The following is a 23,865-nucleotide window of genomic DNA, read 5'->3' on the forward strand; positions in this document are numbered from 1 at the left end:
CAGCCGGGGGCGCGCGCGAGGCCTAATGGGGTGCCTGGGAGACCGCGGGCGGGGAGACGCGGCCCTGGCGGGTGGGGCGCATGCGCCGCTGGACCGCCCTTCCTCTCCCTCGCCGCCGGCCGGGGCCGAGGCCGGGGGCGGGGACCGCCGCGGAGATTCCCGCCCAAAACAGACAAATCTCTCCAGTGGACTGTCGGGCGGGCGCCTCGCTCTGAGAGGCAAGCAAAGTGGCCCTTCCACACGAAGGCATCATCATTCCTCCCCTTCTATCCTCACGCCGCCCATTAAGCCGCCTGGAGCTGAGAGAAGGCGGAAGCGCTGAGGGGCCCTCGGACATCCCGTCGCCACACCGCGCCGGCGGCTGCTCCCCTCAGAAAGGCGGCCCGGCCGCCGCCAGTCTTCCCCTCAAAATGAGTAGCCCGGTCACGAAACAATCCAAAAATACAATAACCCTATAAATGCCTCCTGGGTGACACCGAGGACTTATAAGCTTATGCCGTGACTCCAAATAGCACACGACGTTTTCCACCAAACGGGTCCTCTTTTCATTGTTGTAAGCATTATTATACCTCGGCTAGTGCCGGATTTCTGGGACTGGCCGCATTTCTCTTCAGAATCGCGTTGCACAAAGCAGCCAGGGGCGTCGGGCGCCGCTGTCTGTTCGTTTCCAGAGCCCCATGTGCCATCCTGCTGCTGGCAATGATGCCGTCATCTATTCATATCTGTCCCCAGACCTGCTTTTCTCTCATTAGAAGTAATTAATTGCTGCCGGAGCGAGTAAATTGTTCAGCAGGGGAGAAGCAAGCAGGTTGTCTTGCAGCAGCACACAGCAAGCGGCAGGCGCCCATCAGGGAGCCGTCATCATGCCAAGGCTGCAGTGCTGCCAGGGTCCCTCCCCGTGGAGAGAAAAAGGTGGGATGAGCATCCACAGAGGGATACACATGTGTGGCGGCCGCAGCACTGGACCCCAGGGTTTCTGTTCTGCCTCTTTCTGGAGCCCATTTTCTGCAGCAGTCCATGTGGCTTTTGCCTGTCTTTGCCTTGCATCCCGTTACCTCTCCCTGCCTGCTGGTTCCCATGCTGTCCTGGTTTGGTCTTTGGTCTTTCTCCTTTTATTTTCTCAACCTGGCTGTCAACAAACTGAAAAATCACTGGGCCTAACAGCAGACAACCCATGTTCTGAGGTGACAGTGGCAGAATACTTTCATTCACACATTATTCACAGAATCATACAGTCAGAAGAGACCCCCAAGGGCTGACCAGTCCAACCCCCTGCAATGCAGGGACACACAATCAAAGCGCTCTTGACAGATGGCCATCCAGCCTCTCTTTAAAACCCTCCAAAGAAGGAGACTCCACAACTCTGAGGTAGTGCATTCTACTATCCAACAGCCCTTACTGTCAGGAAGCTTTTCCTGATATTTAGGTGGAATCTCTTTTCCTGCACCTTGAACCCATGACTCTTGGTCCTAGTCTCTGGAGCAGCAGAAAACAAGCTTTCTCCCTCACCAACATGGCATCCCTTCAAATATCTAAACATGGCTTTTTGATGGTGTATCTACAACCCCACTCTCTATTGCCTCAGGGTCCAAACAACATTCTGGATTCTGTGAGCATGTGTGTTAAAAAGACATGAAGAAGTCAGAGGGGTTGCGATGTCTGTAGCAGCAACATAGGAATCTGGTGGTGCCCTAAAGATGAAGGAGGGAAGAGGTCACTATAAAGAGAAGCCAATGTAAAACAAGACCAATCAAAAGAATAATAATGACCACTCCTAGTGGTGGGTAGGTAACATGGAATTAACAGGTCTAATCCTGAAAAATACGATCCAATTAGAATAATACAGAGAACACAGAGAGTTTAGTGGAATTGGGGTGTTGTGGGGTTTCCAGACTGTATGGCCGTGTTCCAGTAGCATTCTCTCCTGATGTTTCGCATGCATCTGAAGATGCCAGTCACAGATGCAGGTGAAACATCAGGAGAAAATGTTACTGGAACATGGCCATACAGCCCGTAAACCCCACAACACCCCAGTGATTCCAGCTGTGAAAGCCTTAGACAATACTTTCGTGGAATTGATTAACATCTATACATGGTGGCCAATACTAAGATATAAGACCTCTAGTGAATGGGAAATCCCAAACCCTTATTTATATCTGAGGGAATGTGAGGAGATAATATGGGACTTTTTAATGAATTCTAATTCCACATTTTTACACTCTTCCTTTGAAGTTCTTCTGTTGGAGCATAATGAGGTTTACATCAGTGACAGAGTGCCCTGCAAGATCTCATGCTGCCCCACTGGTTTCTGAATATTGCTGTTTGTAATGTCAATTTGCCCCATTTGTCCAATACAGAGAGCAGAAGTGCATCATTGACACATCAGGATGAGCCTGAAATAGCATAGCCATTGTCATAAGATCCTATGATTTCATGGCCTGAGTGTATATGGGGACATCTTGCTTTGTTGGAGGGTCTGCCTGTTCCTGGATTTGTATCCCTGTTAGGTGGCCTGTGGGTTAAGGTGAGAAGCTGGTTTGCGTTAGGAAATTGTGAGGAAACATCAGCCACCCAAGGCCTGTGTGAGGGAAGCACAGCTGGGCTAGAAGTTGTTGACGAGGCTTGGGCTGGCTTGAGACCAACAGTGGTGCTCTGCTATTATCTCCGTTGGACCTATGTTGTAACAAGCTATTTCTGGGTCCCAGTCTGTCTTTGTCAATCCATTTCTTTAGTTAATTGGGTGGGTATTGTAATTCCAAGAGTGTCTTCAGTAAATCCCTCAGGTGCATCAGGTAACTGATGAAGTGAGCTCAGGAAAATGAATTAATTTTGAATTAATTTTGCTAAGTCTTTACAGTGCCACTGGACTCCTGTGTACAGTCAAGAGTGTGGACAGATGCTAAGTGAACATTTAGGGTTGTGTTGTCCAGATAATTGGGGGTGGGGGTGGTTGTGGTGGTCAGACCATCTTGGCCCCATCCATAGAGGGGAAAGGTGAATCCAGCAGACAGCCTGGAGCACCTTATGTGGTCATGGCCTTTAGGAGTTCTGTCCCCAACTGACCCCCTGCCCCACCTGCTCTCACAGTGATTGTCCTGACCATCATCACTTTGTGGGGGTTTTTTTTCTTCAAAAGGCAGGGAAGCATCCAGCCACCATCTCCATCTCTGGGTCTGCTGAGACCTCCTGTACCACTCACACCTGTAGCAGGTTTCCATTTAGGGTTCTCTCCAACCCTCGGGGCTGTATGGCAGGGCCTATTCCATTCTGAAAGGAGCCTGCTTTATCAGAGACACCTGAACCACTCTGACGTAGAGTGTTTCAACATACATGGTTGCAGAAGGATGCCTTGGGTTTCCTGGTGGGTGCATAAGGGTTCCTCCGGGATGCTTAACTAGTCCAGTTGGATCAGTTTGGGGATGGAATCTGTGGCATTGGTGCCACGGGCCCTGCCCCCTTTGGCTTCACCGTGGCAATGGTGGCTTCTCCAAATCATGCCTGGTGTTGCCACAATCAGCATCACTCGTCAGACACCCTCTTAAGGGGGAAAGGGGCAGTGCTGAAACATCAAGGGAGCAGGCTGTCTTTGGGTACACATAGAGTGTTGGGGGTTGGGACACTACTGTTCGTCCCAATGTCCTTGCTCCTTGCCAATATGTCACATCCAGGGCTGTTGCCACCTGACCTGCAAGGGCTTCCAGTCGCACTCGAGGGAGAGGGAGGACAGAAAGGTTGTTGTGGGGTCCATTGCCTGGCTTACCTATCACGGGGTGTCTGCCCTGTCGCCAGGTCCTGACTGTGCAGCTGTTGTTCCTGAAATGGGGCTTGAGAGGGAGAGCTCAGGCACAGAGTAGGCATGCTTTGATCTTCCAGGTGGATAAGCCTCCATAGGATAATCTAAAGATATTTAAAATGAGTTGTTTTAGGAAAAATCTTACCTCTGTAAGATTCTTCAGTGGAGCACAGTGTCTCCATGGGACCTTTTTAAGTTGGGGGAAAGGCACGGTATGGTTCTGACCTGAATTGGGCCCTCACCCATCTTGGAACTGAACTGCTAGCACAGCTCCCCATCAGTATATCTGTCAACAGTCCACCATGTGGACATTGTAATGTATGAACTGGTTCTTCTCTAGATGCTGAGGATTTTGTGCAGCTACCCAAACGGAGAAGGGAGGTTAGTAGCTTGTACGCAGTGCCAGATTGCATAAGGAGCCCCAGAATCCACTATTTCTGATGGGAGACATCAATCTTTCTGCTCGATCCAACACTGTTTACAGACATCTTTCCATTCCTTCTAGCTCTGCACATCCAGGTCAACAAAAACGTCACAAAGCACATCTGGCTGCCATATGAGGTCCCCACCCCTTGACAGCACGAGAGACTCAGCGCTGGAGCCAAGCATGTGAAGCAACCAAAGTCGAAAGGAAGAATCTCTGCAGCGCCCGATTGTGGTCTAGCCACTTCCTGACTGTAGCTTGAATACTCTCCCATAATAACTTCCTCCCTCTTTTCTCACTGTAGAGGGGAAACCCCTTCAATAATCTCACTGACATCCTAACCTCGGTCACTGTGAAACACTGGATATGGCTTCTATGCCACAGAGGCACAGGGGGAGTCACTGGAGGAAGAGGCTGGGCCCAGCTGCTGTGTGGATTTATGTAGGCCTAAAGTGAAATATCTACTGTGCAGACCCTCTGGGTGGTTTGGGGAAAAGATGTCTTCCATCAGTTGAAGTGAGTAGACAAGGGTTCAGCCACGAGCCCTTTAAGCCTATTTGTTGGGGTCCAAACCTTGTTATTTACCAGTCCCAACCATTTCAAAGAAGAGCCAAAGAGGTGGATCAAAACCGATCACAATTTATTAGAATGGCTGATGTGTTATTATGGTCTCTCCAAATACAGATTATTGCTAACAGGAATATTTTACAGCTTTGTAGTTCCTTTAAATACATCTGCCCAAAATCCTGTTCAAAAGAAGCACGCAGCAGAGGATGGTGGGGGTTGATTTAGCAACTTTACCAGTGAGAGGTGCCCAGAATCCCTCCTCCCAAAATGCAGTTTCCCAAGACTGAGAAGGGCCCAGCTGAGACCACCAGAAGCTGGATTCTCATTCCTTGTCAATTTAGGTGGTCATCAAATGACTCCAGCCATATGCTCAAAAGAAACATTTTCTCCAGAGTGAGTGATTCCAGACCTGGCAACAGCCATCTTTGTGGTTGGTGCCAGAGCCACTGCATAGGGGCTGGGACACAGGAATGTGGAGCAAGTATACCACCAAAGAGAACCGGAGCCCACATTGTGAAGGTGGACGTGGGGTGACATCAGGGCTGATGAACCGCAGGCCAGTTCAGGATACCAGAGTCCTCACAGATTGGGCAGATGTCTCCCATGCAGGGCAGAATCCCCTTTTTGAGTCCAGGCCAGCAGCCCCTCCATCTGTCACACAGCCCCACCCCCACCCCCATCAGAACCTAATATTATACAGCAGACCAAACACACTGGCTTCCTTTCTCTTGCTGCCACCAGTGGCTCCAGGAATCTCAGCTTCACTGAAACACCTTCGTGCACCTCAGCACCAGAAGTTATAGGTCAGTAGAAAAAGCCCATGTGACACTGCGCACTTGACACCCCACCTGCTTCCAGTTTGTCTCTTGATTCCTGAATTGCACCCTAAAAACAGCAAACTGCAGAGTGTAAAAAAAACCTCCAGTCTCATTTGCGTGTGATCTGCAAGATGCTGTGATTTGTAAAAAGCAAAGGGGACGGACGTCTGGGCCTGCGAATGCCAGCAGCAGGGAGGCAACAAAATACACAGCAGGGAGAGGGAAGAGCAGGAGAAAATATGGGACCTGTCTGAACACACTACTGTGAGCAGCCCCGCTTGTCTTTGTTCCATCTATCAGGGAGACAGAGAGACAGGATCACAGAGGTCATCTGATTTAGAGAAAGCCCTGCAGGGTGGGAGGGAGAAGCTAATATACAAGAGAAGAACGGAGGAGGGAAGAGGAATTGGAGGAGGAGGCAAGTCTCAAGCAACACAAAGCTTCCCGCACATCTACGGTGCTCTAGACACAAGTCCTTGTGATGCTGCTTTGATGGTTTAGCTGTTCCCATCGCTTGCTCCTTTGTGAGCTGTGCCCAGATTTTTCTCTCTGAACCCCCCGCCCCTACTTTGTTCTTAGAGCAAAGCCTGCCCATTTTGGAGACCCAGAAGTCAGCCTCCTCCTGTCGCCCACCTTGTCCTGGCTGCTCAAGGCTGTCATCTCCCAAGTCAGGGACGGCATCAACCATGGGCCTTTCCCCACTTACCTTAAGCCCCGCGCTTAAGGCAGCAGAGTTGTTGTCCCACAAACGTTGAACTGAGGTCTTAAGTATTCCTGCAAAGGAAAATAACACCACCATCCCCTTTTTCAGGAACATCCACCTGGCTTCTCAAGGCACCCCGCCTGGTGATGTGCCACGAGACTCCAGTGGAGCTGGGCTGTTCCTGGTCTTGTAGGGCTTCAGGGGTCAATTGTGGAAATATCATCTCAAGTAAGGGGGAATAGTGCTAGGGGGTGGGAGCTTCTGCTTGCACACTGCAATCCTGACTCCAGGCATGCCTGAGAATTGAGTTCCCAGCGGAGAACTCCCAGAATGTGTTTGTTGACAGTTCACATGTCACCCACCCCATGGACTTTGTAACTGATGCCTTGGCCCTCATTCTTTTAAACTCCTCTGGTTTGTGGCATGTTCCTCTCCATCTTTCAGACTTCCTATTCTCTAAGCAACTAACTCAACCAACATTTCACAGTCATTTGGATTTGCCTTTTTTCCTTCTCTTCTAGCTTCTCCAGTGGTTCAATCATACCTCACCTGGCCTTTTCTTGTATCTGGGTTCATATGAAGCCTTTTATGACAAAGCTGAAAGCTCTTTGCTTGCCCCCTTCCCAGTCCTCCGTGCCCGTCACTGCCTATCACCACAGCAACGTTCAGGGGTTTGCCTGCTGCCACTAGCTCAACGTAACCTGCCAAAAGAGGAGGGCCAGTGCCTTCCCTTTGCAGAACCTGGCACCAGCTCTCACTTTAAAAAAGTAGCTCCTTCCACCTGACCGCAGAGTTAGGTGGTAGGGAACAATGACACAGACTGACAATTGTAAAACTAAAGCAGTCTTCTGCAGTGGGGCATAAAGCCTGGGTTTAGCCCCCAGTTCAGCAGCTTGGGGGGAAGAAAAAAACAGACCGGCAAGCGGGACCGTGGGAAGCAGGAGGCTCCCAGTGATGCAAAGACCCTCAAGCAGCAAACAGACATTGTGAACACATTGCATCCTAGTTGAGGAAGAATTGACAGTCGCACTGTCCTCTGGGCACCAGCAGATTCCTGTGTCCGCACACCTTTCAGATCCATCTGAACTCACTAACATGTGCTTCTAGTGAAGGCCCCTGAACTCCTACCTGCGCCAGCTTATTTCCCTTTTTGATCCAGGTTTCCAAAAGAATTGTATTGACAGATAGGGCTGGACCCAAATAAAACAGCAGGTTGGACGAGGTTTGTTTGAGACAGGGGATAGCGGATGCACGGGGAGGCTAAGATGCAGCCGGGGAGGAGGGGCATGCTCAGGAAGGGCAAGGGTGCCCGAACAGTAAGGCTGTGATGGATCTGTACTCCTTAACCCCACGTACAATAGGCAGATGCTGCAGGAGCAGGCGGTAAAAGGGCAACGGCTGTCCGATCTCACTGCCTGCCTTCTCCCAGAGTGCTGAGAATATGCAAGAGTAGGCCACGCCCTCTACACACACGGCCCACCTTTTGTACTGAGCGTTATGTATTGCCTCCCATTTAAAAACAACAGATAATGAAAAGTGATGAATTCACAGTGTTGTTCTCTTCCTCAGGTGCGTTCCCACCCACCCACCCACCCCCCGGGCCTCCTGGCTGCTGCTGCTGCCGCCGCCAGGGATTCCAGCTCCTCCTTGTATATTAGCTCTTGCTAGTGTGGCATTGGAAGGGTTAACAAACCTTGGCATCTTGGACAGATAAGACATAAGATCATTCACCAACGGGAGCAAAGGAGCCGGCAGTTGTGTGGAACAGCCCGTTAATGTTTCTTGTAACGGTTCTTGGGAGTTTCCCCACAGCCCGTCGTGTCACAGGAGAGGACACTGGGCTTTTTCCCCAAGCCAACGCTCCCCAAGAGGTCTGGCAGCTCGTGGGTGATGGCCCTCTCAATCTTCTCCAGGAAACAGCCTCCCATGTAAGAACACTGCTGAGCAAGAAGCTTGAAGGAGCTGATGGGGTTGATCCCAAAGAAGTCCTTGTAAGCCTCACGGTTGGGGAGGTCAAATTTGCTGACGTTGGTCTTGGCCAGAATAGACTTAAAGATGTAGAATTTGTCCGGATCCTCCACTATGTCCTTGAACACCAGTTCTCCGTCACTGAAGAAGGTCATTTTATCCTTATAGGTTTGTAAATAGCGGTCAACAAGGAGGGCGTGGATGCGGACCCGAATGGCGTGCTGGCGGATGAAGGCGATCTTGTTCTCCAGCCTGTTTTCAATCACCTGGTTGAGGTCTTCTAGCAGTGAGATCTCTTCTTTCAGGAAAAGGTCTCTGTGCGTGTCTGGTTGGTAGTCAAGAGCCCAAAAGGAGCTGACGTAAACCCTTGGGGGCTCAGTGACATTGATCAGTGGGGCCAGGCTCCAAAACAAGGCCCCATACACTCGCATGAGCTCTTGAGTGGCCAGGCTGTCAGCCTTGTTCAGAATGATTCTGATCTGAGATTCACGGCCCTTCAACTGGCGGAAGAGCATCTCCAGCTCCAGCCCCACGTCCAACTTTGTGGGGTCAAATACTACGAAAATGAGGTCAGCTCTGTCAATAAACCACTGGCAGACGTCATTGAATGGGTAGCCTGCAGGAAAGAGGGAAGAAGAACATCACCTGCTTAGAGGATAAAAGACATCCAGCATCAGGCTTATGCAGCCCACATGAAGAGGTCTAGCTAGCCTAACAGACCAGGTGATCGGGAGCAACAGCCGCAGAAGGCCATTGCTTTCACATCCTGCATGTGAGCTCCCAAAGGCACCTGGTGGGCCACTGCGAGTAGCAGAGAGCTGGACTAGATGGACTCTGGTCTGATCCAGCTGGCTTGTTCTTATGTTCTTAGTTCCCCATCACAGAGAATTCAGTCTTCTCAGCCTCCAATACCCAAGCCATAAGAGCCCACCATCTCTTGGTGGGATGGTTTGACCATAAGGGAGGAACTGAAGAGACAAAGAGTCAAAAAAATCATTTGGTCAAGCCTTCATGTCTCTCTGATGTAGATTTTATAAGAAATTATAAGAAATTTGGTGCAGAAACCATTTTGATGACTACTGCTAATAATACCAAATGAATGTTGTGACTATCTGACAGGAAAGTGGGAAAACAGAAGTAATTTTAGCTATTCATAAAATAAGAGTGTCATCATTCACCAAACACTGGGCATTTAATATATACATAAGATTAATGCAACCAGTTTTGCAAAATAACATCTGTGTCAGAGATGTTCTACAATGTTCCCCTTCACCTGCATTTCTACAATTAGAGGCATGGGGGGGGGGATGGCACAGCACCTGCTCCAGATGAAGGAGCAGCAGGGCGGGGCCAAGGGGCTCCTCTAGCTGAAGGAGCAGCCTAGCAGTGCAGGCCTGAGGGGAGGGGTGTGGGGGTCGTGACCAGCTGGCGTGCGTCTGGGGACATGTGACCTCACATCTCCCCATGAGCGCTCTGCCCCTGTCTACAATACCAGATGCCCCCAACAAGATTGTCTCCTCACAGTTCCCACCTTGTGTTCAAAGCACACATTTCCAGTTGAGCATTTTCAACACACATGAATATTTCTGTTGAGCATCTAATCTAGTCTTTGCAGAATCAATATTATACTGTGACTCTCTTAAACATGAACACACCAAAAATCTTTGAGTGTATCTAAATTTTGCTCTCCGCTGTCTGTAAGGAATATCTAGACCCATAGGTCCTGTCCACACCCACTTGCATGGACTGACAGCCGTTCGGAGTGTCACCTGAGCACACAGCTGCGTGGGCCATGCTACAAAGAAGTGGAGGTGATTCCCTGAGATGTTTTTGAGCGACTTTCAGAATTGTGCTTGCTTGTGAAACATCAAGAATTTAAATCTGAATTTAAATATGTAATCCTGAAATTCATGGCATTTTAGACACTTAAAAAAATATCGATTGATTGATTCAACAGATATAAATGTAAGATTCTACACTTAGGCAGAAAAAATGAAATGCACAGACATAGGATGGGTGATACCTGGCTTTACAACAGTACATGTGAAAGGGATCTAGGAGTCTTGGTAGACCACAAACTGAACATGAGTCAGCCATGTGATGCGGCGGCCAAGAAATCAAATGCGATTCTGGGCTGTATCATTAGGAGTATAGTGTCTAGATTGAGGGATGTAATTGTACCTCTGTTCTACATTGGTTAGACCTCACCTGGAATGTGTACAATTCTGGGCACCGTAATTCAAGAAAGATATTGACAAACTAGAATGTGGCCAGAGGAGGGCAACAAAAATGGTAAAAGGTCTGGAGTCCACAACCTACAAAGAGAGGCTTAGGGAGCTGGGGAAGTCTGGAGAAGTGAAGGTTAAGGGGGACACGATAGCTATGTTTAAATATTTGAAGGGATGCCATGTCAAAGAGGGAGGAAGCTTGTTTTCTGCTGCTCCAGAGATGAGGACATGGAGTAATGGATTCAAGGTGTAGGAAAACAGATTCCACCTAAACACAGGAAGAACTTTCTGACTGTCAGGCCTGTTTGACAGTGGAATTCACTGCCTTGGAGAGTTGTGAAGTCTCCATCTCTGGAGGTTTTTAAACAGGCTGGATGGCCATCTGTCAGGAGTGCTTTGATTGTGTGTTCCTACATTGCAGGGGGTTGGACTTGATGGCCCTTGGGGTCTCTTCCAACTCTTATGATTCTATGACTGAAATATTGATTTCACTGTAGAAGTGTAATGCCAAGATAAATCTGCTGCTGAGGACCTCTGAGAGAAATTCAAAGAAATCCAAAAATCACCTCGTTCTTGCTGCTTCCGGTTCTCGATGATCCCAGGAGTATCCACAAAGGTCACTCTCTCCAAAAGCTTATGAGGGACCTCAATACCAATCAGCTTCTCCAGAAAGTTCTGTCCAAACTTCTCCAGCGGCGAGAAGGAGCGAGCGCTGTCAGCGGCCATGACGATGCCTTCGATGGTCTTGAGCTTGGGGCCGTGCATGATGACTGTGAACTCGGAGGTGGTGGGTTCAGCTCCTGTCCAAGGAGGAGGCATGCGTGGGTCAGGAGACAAATAATGCAAACACTTCGCTTCCTCCAGACGCCCCAAAATTGTTTTTTAAAGCAGGCCTCACTTTTAAAAGGTGGTGAAAGAATGCTCTTCTGTCCTGAGTCTCTGCTAAGCCCTGTCACCCCTTTTATGTACTCCTGACCTGCCAAAACCAAACTGACGCCATCAGCAAATCTGAGGGAATCTCCCTCCCAGTTTGGTGTGGTTTTGATCTTCCTGCTTCCAAAAGGAAGAAGAGAAAGCCACCTTGCCATTGGGCGGCCCAGTCTGTGTCCCCTGGGGTGTCACATCCAAGCAAACTGTGAGATGGCAAACCCATGGTTCTAACCCAGCCAGAGCCGTTCGCATCTGTGAGCAATGGAGGGTCTTGGCTCAGGGCTTGACAGCTCCTTTCTACAAGTTCGCAGCTTGGTTCCAACTCAGGGTCTGAGCACACCCGGAGAGAGGAGTGAATTCTAGAGTTGAAACAATGTCTTGTTCCCAGGGGTCTTGTGGGACACAGTTTCCGGATGAAATAAAGGGACTAATTGTCAGCTTCCATTGTCCCCATGGCTCATTCCGCACATGCAGAATAATGCACTTTCAAACTGCTTTCAGTGCTCTTTGAAGCTGTGCGGAATGGCAAAATCCACTTGCAAACAGTTGTGAAAGTGGTTTGAAAACGCATTATTTTGCGTGTGCGGAAGGGGCCCATGTTTCATCATGAAAGGTAGGGGGTTCTCCAGTGTGCAGGAGAGAAGCCCGTAGCCATCACTCTACTAGCCTTGTGTCCACACAGGAACTGGAGTCAGGCACTCTGTCTCTGGAGGCCATGACGTGTCCTATAGCTCCAGGGCTAGGTGGACTTCTAGGCGCACAGTTTGCCAGGATCCCATTTGCCCAGTCATCGTGCATAGAAAAGGAAGCCCATGTAGCTCCTCTCAGAGGTTTTATTTCACTGGTTAAATTAATTCAGAAATCCTCTGCTGGGCCGCGACTGGAGCTCAAAAGGGCTCGGAAGTGGGGGGTGGACAGAGGAGGAAGAGAGAAAGATCATCCCAGCGCCTGTTAATTGGCTCCATGCAGGGAAGCCGGACCCGGTGCTTCTTTCCTTCTGCTTGCTGACTACGGTTCTATCTAGGGCTGCCAATAAGTCAGGGAAGGGGGCGGGAGGGGAAATCTCCTGTCCCCTTAATAGAGGCTTACTATGTGGAAATGGGCAGCAGAAACTTTTCATGGGGTGGAGGCAGTGGTGGGATTCAGCTGGTTTCCACCACTTCGGCAGAACCGGTTGTTAAAATGGTGTTTGTAAACAATCAGTTGTTAAATTATCTGAATCCCGCCACTGGGTGGAGGCATAACATCACATGGCAAATAACACCCCGTTAAGCCTCTGCCCAAGGGATGGGACTTTTTTTTTTTTTTTTGGCCCGGAAGCTGGTAATCCTAGTTCTGTCTGGCAAGTAGGGAGCACTGCAGTGAGCCCCCGGGAAGCGTTTCATGCAGGAGGGGTCAAGCCCCCAGAGAAAAAAGGAGCGAACAAAGATTCTGTCAGGCCCTGCACCAAAGCGAGACCCGGGTGGGGGGTTCTATCGCCCAACGGTCGGTCCCAAAGACAAGAGAAGGTGGAGATGAGGGCAAGGAGCAGATCGACAAGCAGAACTTTTGAAGAAGTAGAATTTGGATTTATATGCCTTTTTCTCAACAGAAAGAAATCTCACAGCGGCTTACAAACTCCTTCCCTTCCTCTCCCCACAACAGACACTCTGTGAGGCAGGTGGGCTGAGAATTCAGAGAGAACCGTGACTAGCCCAAAGTCACCCAGCGGGCTGCATGTGGAGGAGTGGGGAAACAAACTTGGTTCACTGGATTAGAGTCTGCTGCTTTCTACTTTGTGGAGGCGGCAAAGGTAGAAGGCCAGGTTCCCACCAGCCTACCTGTGCACAAACTGTCACTCACAAGGGTTCTGATGTCCCGCTGCCTAATGTCTGGGCGCACACAGTCCCAGGGCGAGACCTGCAAGCCCGGACTGTGGGGGTCCCAAAGGCCTCTTTGCCAGGTGAACAGGACAGGCCCCAGGGGCCTGAGAATGGTACAGAAAGGCGCAAGGAAGACCAGGAAGGCAACGCTACCTGTATAAAGCTGGTAAGGGGTATCATCCAGTCCCAAAAGATAGTTGATCATGGTGGATTTGCCAACGCTCCATGGCCCCAGGAACAACACCATCGGCTTGGAAGTGATTTCTCCATCTGGAAGGGAAAAGGGAAGAGAAATGCTCAAGGATGCCCCTTTGACTTCCTCCAGGCAGGAGTTGGTCCCTATAGGCAGTGGCGTACCGCCTATAGGGACATGGGGTATAACCCAAAACCCTGGGCGCATGCCTTTTGGTCATGTGGGGGGAGGCACTGGGCACTGGCTGGGTCACAGCATCCGACCTCTCCCGTGGCATAGCGACCTGGCCAGTGCCCGGCAGCTCCCCCCATGCCGTGGCACTGCTCAACAATGCCCAAGGGCGGGTCCAGCCGTGCGGCTGGGAGGCCTCACGCACCGCAGAAGTGCAGGTGAGGGAGAGTTTGGGTGCGCCAGCACAATCCCTCAGCAGGAGAGAGCCCTCCCAGCCGCACAGCGGGGAGATCTCTCCCCCGCCGGATATCTGCTGCAATGTCCTCCCCCCCGCCTCCCTGCAGGTCAGCTTCTGCCCTCCCTAGGGCCTGGGGAGGACAGGAGGCAGCCTACAAAGAAGCAGGGCAGCTTGGATGGGCGCCACGGCAGCAGGCCTGCCCCTGAGTGCTGGGGGGGGGGGGCATTTAGAGCAGGTGTTGTCCCCGGGTGCCATTTCCCCCAACACACCTCTGCCTACAGATGGACACTCCAAGTTCATGGAGACATTCCCCAAATCAACCCACCATCCCCAGGGGCAATGCAAACCAGGGACAAGGCACAGCAACCCTGGCTTGTGGGGCAGAGGGATGCACACACCAGCTCCACCCGCAGCTAGCTGTCCAGCATGCAATAGCAGGAATGGCCCCTTTCCGCCAGGGCCCCTGTTGGCTACACCAGCCCTCTTCACGGTTGCTGGCCTCTAGGTGTGGCCCTGGAGATGCCTGCTGGCCTCGCCCTCTTCAACAAAGTGACTCCTCCCATCCACAGAAGTCTCAGGGCACTTGTCACGTGACGAATTTCCTCCACTTTCATTGTTCTCTTTACATATTACCTTTGCTGTTTGTGTTCACTGCCACCATACAGTGAAATGCCTTGAGCCCCACCTGGCTAGCCTGATTTTGCCATCTCTCTGAAGTGAAGCAGGGTCAGATGTGGTCAGTACTTGGATGGGAGACCACCAAGAAAGCCCAGGGATACCCCACGGAGGCAGGCAATGGGAAACCACCTTTGTTCGTTGCCTGCCTTGGAAACCCTATGAGGTTGCCATAAGTTGGCTGCTACGTTAAAGCACCTTCCATCACCACTTGGTGGACATGATTGGGGGCATGTGGAATACACACCACCTGGGCCCATGACCTAGTGGCTGAACATCGGCTTGATGCAGAAGGTCCCAAGTTCAGTACCTCGGCATCTCTAGCTAAAAGGATCCAGTAGTTAGCCTGAGACACTAGCGAACCCCTTCTCTCCAGGGACTGGCTGGGGTAGACCCCTAGTCTGGCTCCGCACAAGGCAGAGGCAGGCAGGCATGTGCTCCCGACATTTGCATTCATGTATAAAATGCATCTTAAAGACACAGCAGTGAGCAAAACACAAGGGATTTAGTCTTGGGATATAGGTAGTTCCCTGGGATTTTGAGTGAAGGGGTGAATGACTACAGTGGATACAATGCTAATATAGTGTACTATCATGTACTACCCAATGTTTTGCTTGAATTTGTGGCGTACTGCCTGTGTGACATCATAAATCCAAGATGGCTGCCTCTGGATATTTGTTTGCATTCCAGACTATAACTCCTTTAAGAGTGATCCTATGGAAAGACTCCCAGATCCCTTTCGCATGTAGTGTTGTCAAGCCAGGACAGGTGACACCTGCCTTGACAACACTACATGTAAAAGGGATTTGGGAGTCTTAGTAGACCACAAGCTGAACATGAGTCAGCAGTGTGATGCAGCGGCCAAAAAAGCCAATGTGATTCTGGACTGTATCAATAGGAGTACAGTGTCTAGATCGGGGGATGTAATTGTACCATCTACTCTGCATTGGCCAGACCTCACCTGGATTATTGTGTACAGTTCTAGGCACCGCAATTAAAGAAGGATATTGACAAGCTGGAATGGGTCCAGAGGAGGGCAACCAAAATGGTCAAAGGTCTGGAATCCATTCCCTATGAGGAGAGACTTAGGGAGTTGGGTATGTTTAGTTTGGCAAAGAAAAGGTTAAGAGGTAACATTATAGCCATGTTTAGATATTTGAAGGGCTGTCGTGTTGGTGAGGGAGCAAGCTTGTTTTCTGCTGCTCCAAAGACTAGGACACAGAGTCATGGGTTCAAGGTGACGGAAAAGAGATTCCACCTGAACATCAGGAAAAACCTCCTGACAGTAAGGGCTGTTGGATAGTGGAATGCACTACCTCGTTCTTTGGAGGTTTTTAACAGAGGCTGGATTGTGTGATCCTGCATTGCACGGGGCTGGACTTGATGGTCCTTGGGGGTCTCTTCCAACTCTATGATTCTGTGAAAATTTTACTAAGGACATTTTTTGTTAAACATAAAAAAAGAACCAAAAAGGTTATCAGCAACATTTCACTATTGTTAATTCAGGCGGGAGCAGCTGTCGTTCGGCCGATGGATCACTTCAAAGACTGGCTCCCTGGCGCCTCCCTGTGGCGACTGCATGTCAGAGGAGCGAACCAAACAGCCCAGACATCAAACAGCCACACGGGTCAGAAAGGTCCGCAGAGCAGGCAGCCTTCTCCCAGGTCTCCCCCCCCCCGCCCCCCCACTTGTAAAGAAGGACTTTGAGGAAGGCAGTGGGAAAAGCCCCCGCAGGCAAACAACTCAGCAGCAGAAGGGCCTGCCATCCTTGCTTGGGGGAGGGGCTGCTACCAGCCACGCCAGAAAAGGGGGTCTCTGGCCAGTGGAGAGAAGCCAGCTGGGAGGAGGCTGAGGGTCATGCAACCAAGAGGCAGCCCATATACCCACCTGTGGCTGAAGAGGCCAAGGTGCGTCCAGGGTAAGCTGGTAGGCAGCAGGAGGGCCAGGGAGAGAAAAAGCAACATGAGTAGGAGGGAAAGGGAGAGGCTGGGTTAGCTGTCAGTCAAGCACAAGTGAAGGTGGGTGGCAGCTTTCTCCAGGAAAGGAAGCAGAGCGATGGGTGCTTCCAGTGCCTCCCTTCCCCAAGCTGGGATCAGAAACATCCCTCACTGTCGTAGGGAGCTCAGGCACCCACACCAGGGCTCCCCACGGGAATTCCCAGGCAAGGACCATCCCGAGCGGAGGGTGCAGACTGCCTTGTCTCCTCCATGCTTCTGCTGGCGGAGACACACTCAACAGGTCCCTTGCCCTGGTCACCCCTCCAACAGGATAAAAGGGACACCGCAGGAGAGGAAAGGCTGCTTTGCTGAGAATCCAGTGGGAGAAGAAACCCCCGGGAGAGACAGGAGGCTGCTTGACTGACATATATTTGAGGGCTGCTCTTTGCAAGCATCAGCCATGGCCAGGCCTCTGCCTTTGGCCAGTGGAGAAAGGTGGCTGGCGAGAGGCTTTATTAGCAAGGAAGTAGCCAGCAGCCATGCCCACCCGGGGCTGAGGAGCCCAAGGGATGTGTTTGCATGGGGGGGGAGGGTATGGAAGGGGTCACGGGGCTTATGCAAGGTATGTTGCACGATGCCTCCAAATGCTGAGTGGGGCTGTCTTCCGCTTGCTGGCTTCCCTGTCTGCCAGTCCTACAATAATTCTATTGTATTTCTATTCTGTTGACATTTATTATCCACTCTTGACCACAGTCTCAGGACTGTAAAAAAACATGCAACATTACAAGCAAAAACACAACAAAACTCAATTCTAAAAAAACCATTCTAAAAACAAACCAAAACCCCCATTCTAAAAACCCAGACACAATCTAAAATCTCCCACACACACCCCTGCCCACACCCACAAAAAAGAAGGGGTGTACAGATGTCTTGGGCCCACAAGGGGGAGGGGTATCAGCCAAATGTGGAGAGGTGAAGGGGATGGTCTTCGCCTGGCGCTGAAACTCCAAGAGAGTAGGTGCCTGGTAAACCTCTGGACGGAGGGCATTCCAAAGCATAAGGGCTACTGTGGAGAAGGCCCTATGGCCTGCCCCCACCCCCCTTACCTCTGATGAGAGCAGGACAGCCAGGTGGGCCTCCCAGTGGTGGGATCCAAAAATTTTAGTAACAGGTTCCCATGGTGGTGGGATTCAAACTGTGGCGTAGCACCAATGGGGCTGGGCGAGGCACGACGGGGGTGGGGCATTCCTGGGCGGGGCTGTGGCAAGGACGCAGCTGTTGTGCCGGTCCTTGGGCGGGAAATGAATGCACGCAGGCGCAGGCTGCCACGCACGCCAGTGTACCTCCTGCTAGACTGCTTCAAGTTCTGCGCGCTACTGCTGAGAAGAGGGGCGTAACTAAGGCAAAAATCACGTGGCAAAATCACCAATTAGTAACCCCCTCTCGGCACACACAAATAATTAGTAACCTACTCTCAGGAACCTGTGAGAACCTGCTGGATCCCACCTCTGGGGCCTCCCCCTCTGATCTCAGTGTCTGGGCAGGAATATATGGGCAGATGTGCTCAGGTACCCAGGACCAAAGTCATTTAGGCAGTGGTGGGATTCAAGTAATTTAACAACCGGTTGTTTACAAGCACCAGTTTAACAACCAGTTCTGCCGAACTGGTGCGAACCTGCTGAATCCCACCACTGCATATAGGGTTAGCACCAGCACTTTGGACTGAGCCTGGTAGCCTGTCGGAAGCCAGTGCAGCTTCCTCAGAATAGGGGTGATGGGATCCCAGTGAAAAGCACCAGTTAGCAGACAAGCCACTGTGTTCTGCTCGAGTTTCTGGACTGTCCTCAAAGGCAGCCCCACGTACAGCACATTACAATAATTCAGTCTGGTGGTTACAGAGCATGGGCAACTGTGGCCAAATCATCCTGGCCCAGGAAAAAGCTGAGTTGGCGCACCAGCTGGAAGTGTTGACGGGCCCTCTTGGTCGTCGCTGCCATCGGGGTTTTCAGAGACAGTGCCCCATCCAGGATGACTTCAAGATCCCACACCCGGTCTTCCCAGGATAGAACCACCTCTTCCAGCACCAAGCGTCTCTTGATTCCCCCAAACTCAGGAGCTTGGCATACAGAGTACCTCTGTCTTATTGGGATTCAATTCAATTTACTGACCATCATCTAATCCATGGCAGCCGCCAGGCAGCCTCACCTGATGCAGATGGAATTGAGAGGAACAGCTGGGTGTCATCAGCATATTGGTGACACCCCACACTGTATCCTCTAAAGACCTCCCCCTGCAGCTTCATATAAATGTTGAGTAACACAGGAGACAGGATCAAGCCCTGAGGAACTCCACAAGAGAGCTCGCAGGGGCCCAAGCGACTGCCCTCCATCTCTACTTTCTGGAGCCTGCCACTGAGGTAGGACAAGAACCACGGCATTACAGTGGACCCCAGTCGTAACCGATGCAGCTGCTGCAGAAGGACACCGTGGTCAATGGCATCAAAGGCAGCTGAAAGATCTAGAAGTACCAATAAGGACAACTGATCTCTGTCCATTTCCCTGAGGAGGTAATCCATTGGGGAAACCAAGGCTGTCTCTGTCCCGAATGCACCCCCCCGAAACCCGCGTGACATGGATCTACAAAATCAGTTTCCTCCAAGTGTGCCTGCAACTGCGGCGCCACCACCCACTTCCAGAACCTTCCCCAAAATGGGGATATTGGCTACTGAGCGACAGTTGTAGAGATCTGCTGGGTCCAAGGATGACCTCTTTCGGGGGGGGGGGGGACGACGTACCACGGCCTCCTTCAAGACTTGAGGCCCCTCCCCAGCTAGATTTAATTAGCCAGGATGGACAAGGATCCAAGGAACAGGTGGTCGGCCACTAGCCCTGCAAGCAACTTGTCCAAATCCTCAGGCCGTAGCTATTGAAACTGATCCCGCACAACCTGACCAGACGGTTCTCTGGAGGTCATCTCAGGATCATTCCAAACCACAGTCTAACTTCATACGAATCTGAGCGACTTTACCCGAAAATATTGTGCAAAATCATCATAGCTGACGGCCAGTCCTTCCCCCACCCCAGGCCAGGAGGTGGACACCAACCTATTCACCGCTCGGAAGAGTTCAGCTGGACAACTAGATGCAGACTCAGTGGAAGCAGAGAAGTGAACCCTCTTTGCCGCCTTCGCTGCCATCTGATAGGCTCGATGATGAGCTCCCACCAATGTCTGGTCAGATTCACAGCGAGTTTTCCTCCATCTGTGCTCCAGCCTAGCTACATCATATCCTTAAGCTCCCCCATATACTTACTAGGGGGCTGTCCGGGCTCTACCAGTAGGCTGCAGCACAATCATGTCAATAGCCCTGGTCATCTTGCCATGTCGACATCATTCCATAGCGCGACCAGGGCCTCGACCAGAGCACCAATCATGTGGGCTGGAAACTCCCCCAGGTGCCCTCAGGAATCCTTCAGATCCCATCTTGCTCCAAGGGTGGACAGTCTCAATCAGTCCCACACCCCTGCAGTGGGCAGGTGGTACCAATGGTCCAAATTTCACTAAGGGGTGATTCGACCATGACAACGGGCAAGTCTCAAAGCCCTCTACTAACAACCCACGGTGGCTTTGTTACGGACCCCAGGTCAAGAGTGTGCCCAGCTTCATGTGTAGAGCCAGAAACACATGTAGACAGCCCCATAGTTGCCATGGCAACCTTGAGGTCCTCTGCTGCCCCACACGAGGCATCCTTGGCATGGACATTGAGGTCCCCCAGCACAAGAAAGCTGCCCCCCCCCAACACTGCCTCTGAGAGTGCCTTGGTCAGCACAGACAGGGATGCTGTTGGGCAGTGGGGTGAATGGTAAACCAACAGTAACCCCGTCCTGCCTCTCTGGCCCAAGACAAGGACACACTCTCTACACCTGGAACAAACACAGAGGGGCGTCTGGTGACAGCAGTCGGTTCTCTATGGCCTATGGCCTATGGCCACCCCCATCCTGCCCCTCAAGTTGGGGTTGGTGGTGTACAAGATACTCTGGGAGGCACAGCTGGGGCGTGCCAGTCCACCCAGCTTCCCGGCCCAGGCCTCTGGGATATATGCCACATCAGGCCTTCCATTCACAATCAAGTAATGGATGATAGACGTCTTATTCTGGACCGACCTGGCATTCACCAACAGCACCCGCAGACCTGAGGGCTGGGAACATGGTGCCCTGAGAGCCGGGAGGCAAAACAGGAGGAGTGACAGACTTCAATCATCTAACACCCCTTCTCTGCACAGAGCTATTTTGCCACCCTCCGCCATACCGCCCTTTGCCCATGATCACCGAGATCTTGCCCCCTCTTCTCTCTCTGCACTGCATGGCTGTTCCGTTCTGTCCAGCATCACAAAGGGGAACAGGAGCCAGGAGTGGTGATGCGGCACCTCCTTGGCACACAGAAGGTCCTAGCCCTAAACTGGGGCATGTCCACTTAAGGCAGAGGTGTCCAACTCTGGCGCTTCAGATGTGCATGGACTACAGACATCTGGCCATCAGCCCCTGCTATGGGAATTGTAGTCCATGCACATCTGAAGCGCCAGAGTTGGACACCCCACTTAAGGGATCTTGTCTGGAAGGCCTTGTCCCACACGAGACGTAGGAGTTACCTGGCAGGCCAGAGGGAGCCAGATGATGGGCAAAGGTCTGAGCTGCAAAAGGAAGGCTCATTCTCAGATTATCTTAAGGTCCCTAACGGGCCCTCACCACTTCTCAAGCTCTCTCAGTCAATCTGTTCAAAACTGTGCAAGTTCAGTTGCCGCTGTTTGCTGCTGCCGCCATTACTCATCGTCCCTGCTTCGTGCAACCCTCTTCTACCTGGTTAAATGGGCATCCCTACCCTCAAAGAATCCTGGGTGTTGTAGTCCTGTGAAGAGAACTTCACCCAAACCCTCCTCTGCTCTAATTTGCTCCAGTAGTTAAGTACTTATGCACAATGCCAGCTTCACTTCTGGAATAAATGTTTGCCTTTCATACCACAACTTAAACATATTTTAAATAATTTAAGTCCTGTCCAACATGGTGGCCTAGGTGTTTTCTAAAGAACTAAAGCCCCAGGGTGCTAAGAAGAAGAAGAAGAAGAAGAAGAAGAAGAAGAAGAAGAAGAAGAAGAAGAAGAAGAAGAAGGAAAGAGAGAAGAAGAAGAAGAAGAAGAAGAAGAAGAGCCCGAGGGAGGAGGAGGGAGGAGGGAGGAAGAGCCGAATTGGGTATAAGCAGACCCAAGCAGCTATAATAAACCTCCCTTCCCCTCTCACAACAAACACCCTGTGAGGTGGGTGGGGCTGAGAAGCTCTGAAGAACAGTGACTAGCTCAAGGTCACCCAGCTGGCATGGAGTGCACGAGCTAATCTGGTTCACCAGATAAGCCTCCAAATGGTGCAGAAGAGTGGCTTGAAGGATTCAAACTCTGTTTCCCCAGGATTAGAGGTAGACCTGTTCTCTTAGCACCACACTGCACGCACTGCTGCTCTCTTTGGAAGAAAGTTCCTGCACCAGCTACAAAAAGTTTATATTCTTTTGCACCAGAACATCGCCTGAGATAACCAAAGCTTCTCTCCAGTAATGTCCAGAGTGCCTGACACATGAATTGTTACTATGAGAAGAGAATTTGGGACACAGGCGGTGGGGTGGGGGGAATATGTTTCTCCGTGTGATGCCAGCGGGGTCGCTGGTTTCTCCAGTCCCCTTTCTCCCCTGCTGCGGATGGGCGCACTGGCTTCTTTTGGTTGGCTCAGCTCCCCTGTGTGCTCCTTAGCCTTGGGATCCGGCACGCAGCCACAGCACTCAGGGGCCCCAGCCCCGCCTTACCCGTGGATCACTCATGCTGCCAGCTCATTGTGTATCTGTAAAGACTGTTCCAAGGGCTTGTCTGATGTGATGTAGTAGATTCTTCACAGGTAGCTGCAGGGTGGCTGTGGGGCAGGAGGAGAGTGAGAGGAACAAGCCAAATGCCAGCCTTAACACACACCCCCCACACATATTTCTCCTAGTACTCAGCACCAGCCTGGGAGGGATAGAAACACATACCCAATTCATGGGTGGCCTGTGTGGAGCAGCTCTTCGCCTTGCTGGAAAAGCTCAGGGGAGGGGAGGGGAGCTCTCCCCTGCAGGGCTCCTCGTGGCCAGGGGCAAGCAGAGCCGGCACCCCTGTAGGCTCCACTCAGCTTGGCCTTGGGCTGCAGCAGTTGTGGCTGTGGGGACAGGGGCAAGCTGGCACATCCACGGCCAAGCAGGGCCTGCCCCAATAGCAGATTGGCTGCCCCACAGCAGGCTGAGGAGCAAGATGCAACAGTTGTTTTGAAATAAGGAAAAATGCTGCCCTTCAGCAGAGATAGAGCTGGCTCTTCTGCAGGTTCGGTTCCGTCCTTTAGGGGAGGTCTGGTATGGGGTAGGGAATCACTCTGTCTCTAGTGAACTCTTTCTCTTCTATGCTCATTCCCCAAACCCCCATCCCTGCCTGTCCCCTGAGGCGTCCTCCAACAATGGGCCATCCAGGTAGGGGTAGATCAGCCAGGTGCCCTACAGAACGGCATCTGGTGTGTTGGCCTCAGGTTCTGGAAGAATCAAGGCCCTGCCAGAGGTTCTGGCTCCTCACCCTAATTCTGAGCATGTGTCTGGATGGCTGCCAATTCAGGAAGGGGAGGCACTTTCATGCCAAGGCATGCGTCGTGCACAGGGCTGTTCTGCCTCAGACAGAAGGGGTGCCCCCCTTTTAGCTCCCCCCTCCAAACATCTGGGACCCCAATGCTGCCCTACCCTGGTTATTGATTTGCTCTGTCCACCAATTACAAGGGGGGAAAGTGGCAGGCACAGATGTGCCACGACAGTGGGGGTTTTTCACCAGGGGCCCCTGCTCTCCCAACCCACAGTCCTTCCTGCTACCCTTCCTGGCAGAAAGCCAAAGAAGCCCCCTGTTCTCCGACAAAGCTGCAGGCCGCTGGAAGGAGAGAGCAACTGGGCTGAGAGGGAGGGGCTGACCTGTGGGCCGGAGGAGCTGCTGCCCATTCAAGGGAGAGGGCACGCAGCTCTTCCTCAGCTGCCTCCTCTTGGCAACCCAGTCCTGTGGGCTCCAGACACCAAGGGAGGGGCGTGATTGAAGGTTCTCATTTGGTGCTTTGATTGAGGGTTCTCATTTGGTGCTGTGCTGGGAGACATGCCCCGTGGCTATAGATTTTTTATGCGTGGTGGGTCTGTGGGGCCATGCCCTCATTCGCCCCTGAGAGTGTGGCCATGCCTCCCCAAGCCCCACACCCAGCCTCCTTCAGATGCTTGCAGCAGCAGCTCTCTGAGGGCAGGGGACGCAGAACTCCCCTGCTCCCACTC

At 51.6% G+C, this 23,865-nt stretch overlaps 1 protein-coding gene across 1 annotated transcript in view; it reads right to left on the bottom strand.

The window, feature by feature from the left end:
• Positions 1-4,835: 4,835 nt before the first annotated feature.
• SRL (sarcalumenin) overlaps positions 4,836-23,865 on the bottom strand; it is a 44,616-nt gene continuing 25,586 nt past the window's right edge. Inside the window, 6 exon segments of the mRNA XM_048493883.1 lie at positions 4,836-8,889; positions 11,068-11,301; positions 13,447-13,563; positions 16,458-16,493; positions 22,351-22,390; positions 22,392-22,443. Coding sequence (XP_048349840.1) covers positions 8,078-8,889; positions 11,068-11,301; positions 13,447-13,563; positions 16,458-16,493; positions 22,351-22,390; positions 22,392-22,443 — 1,291 coding nt within the window. The 3' untranslated portion in view covers positions 4,836-8,077.

The sequence above is a fragment of the Sphaerodactylus townsendi genome, linkage group LG04, assembly GCF_021028975.2.
Source record: "Sphaerodactylus townsendi isolate TG3544 linkage group LG04, MPM_Stown_v2.3, whole genome shotgun sequence".
In the NCBI taxonomy this organism is placed as follows: Eukaryota; Metazoa; Chordata; class Lepidosauria; order Squamata; family Sphaerodactylidae; genus Sphaerodactylus; species Sphaerodactylus townsendi.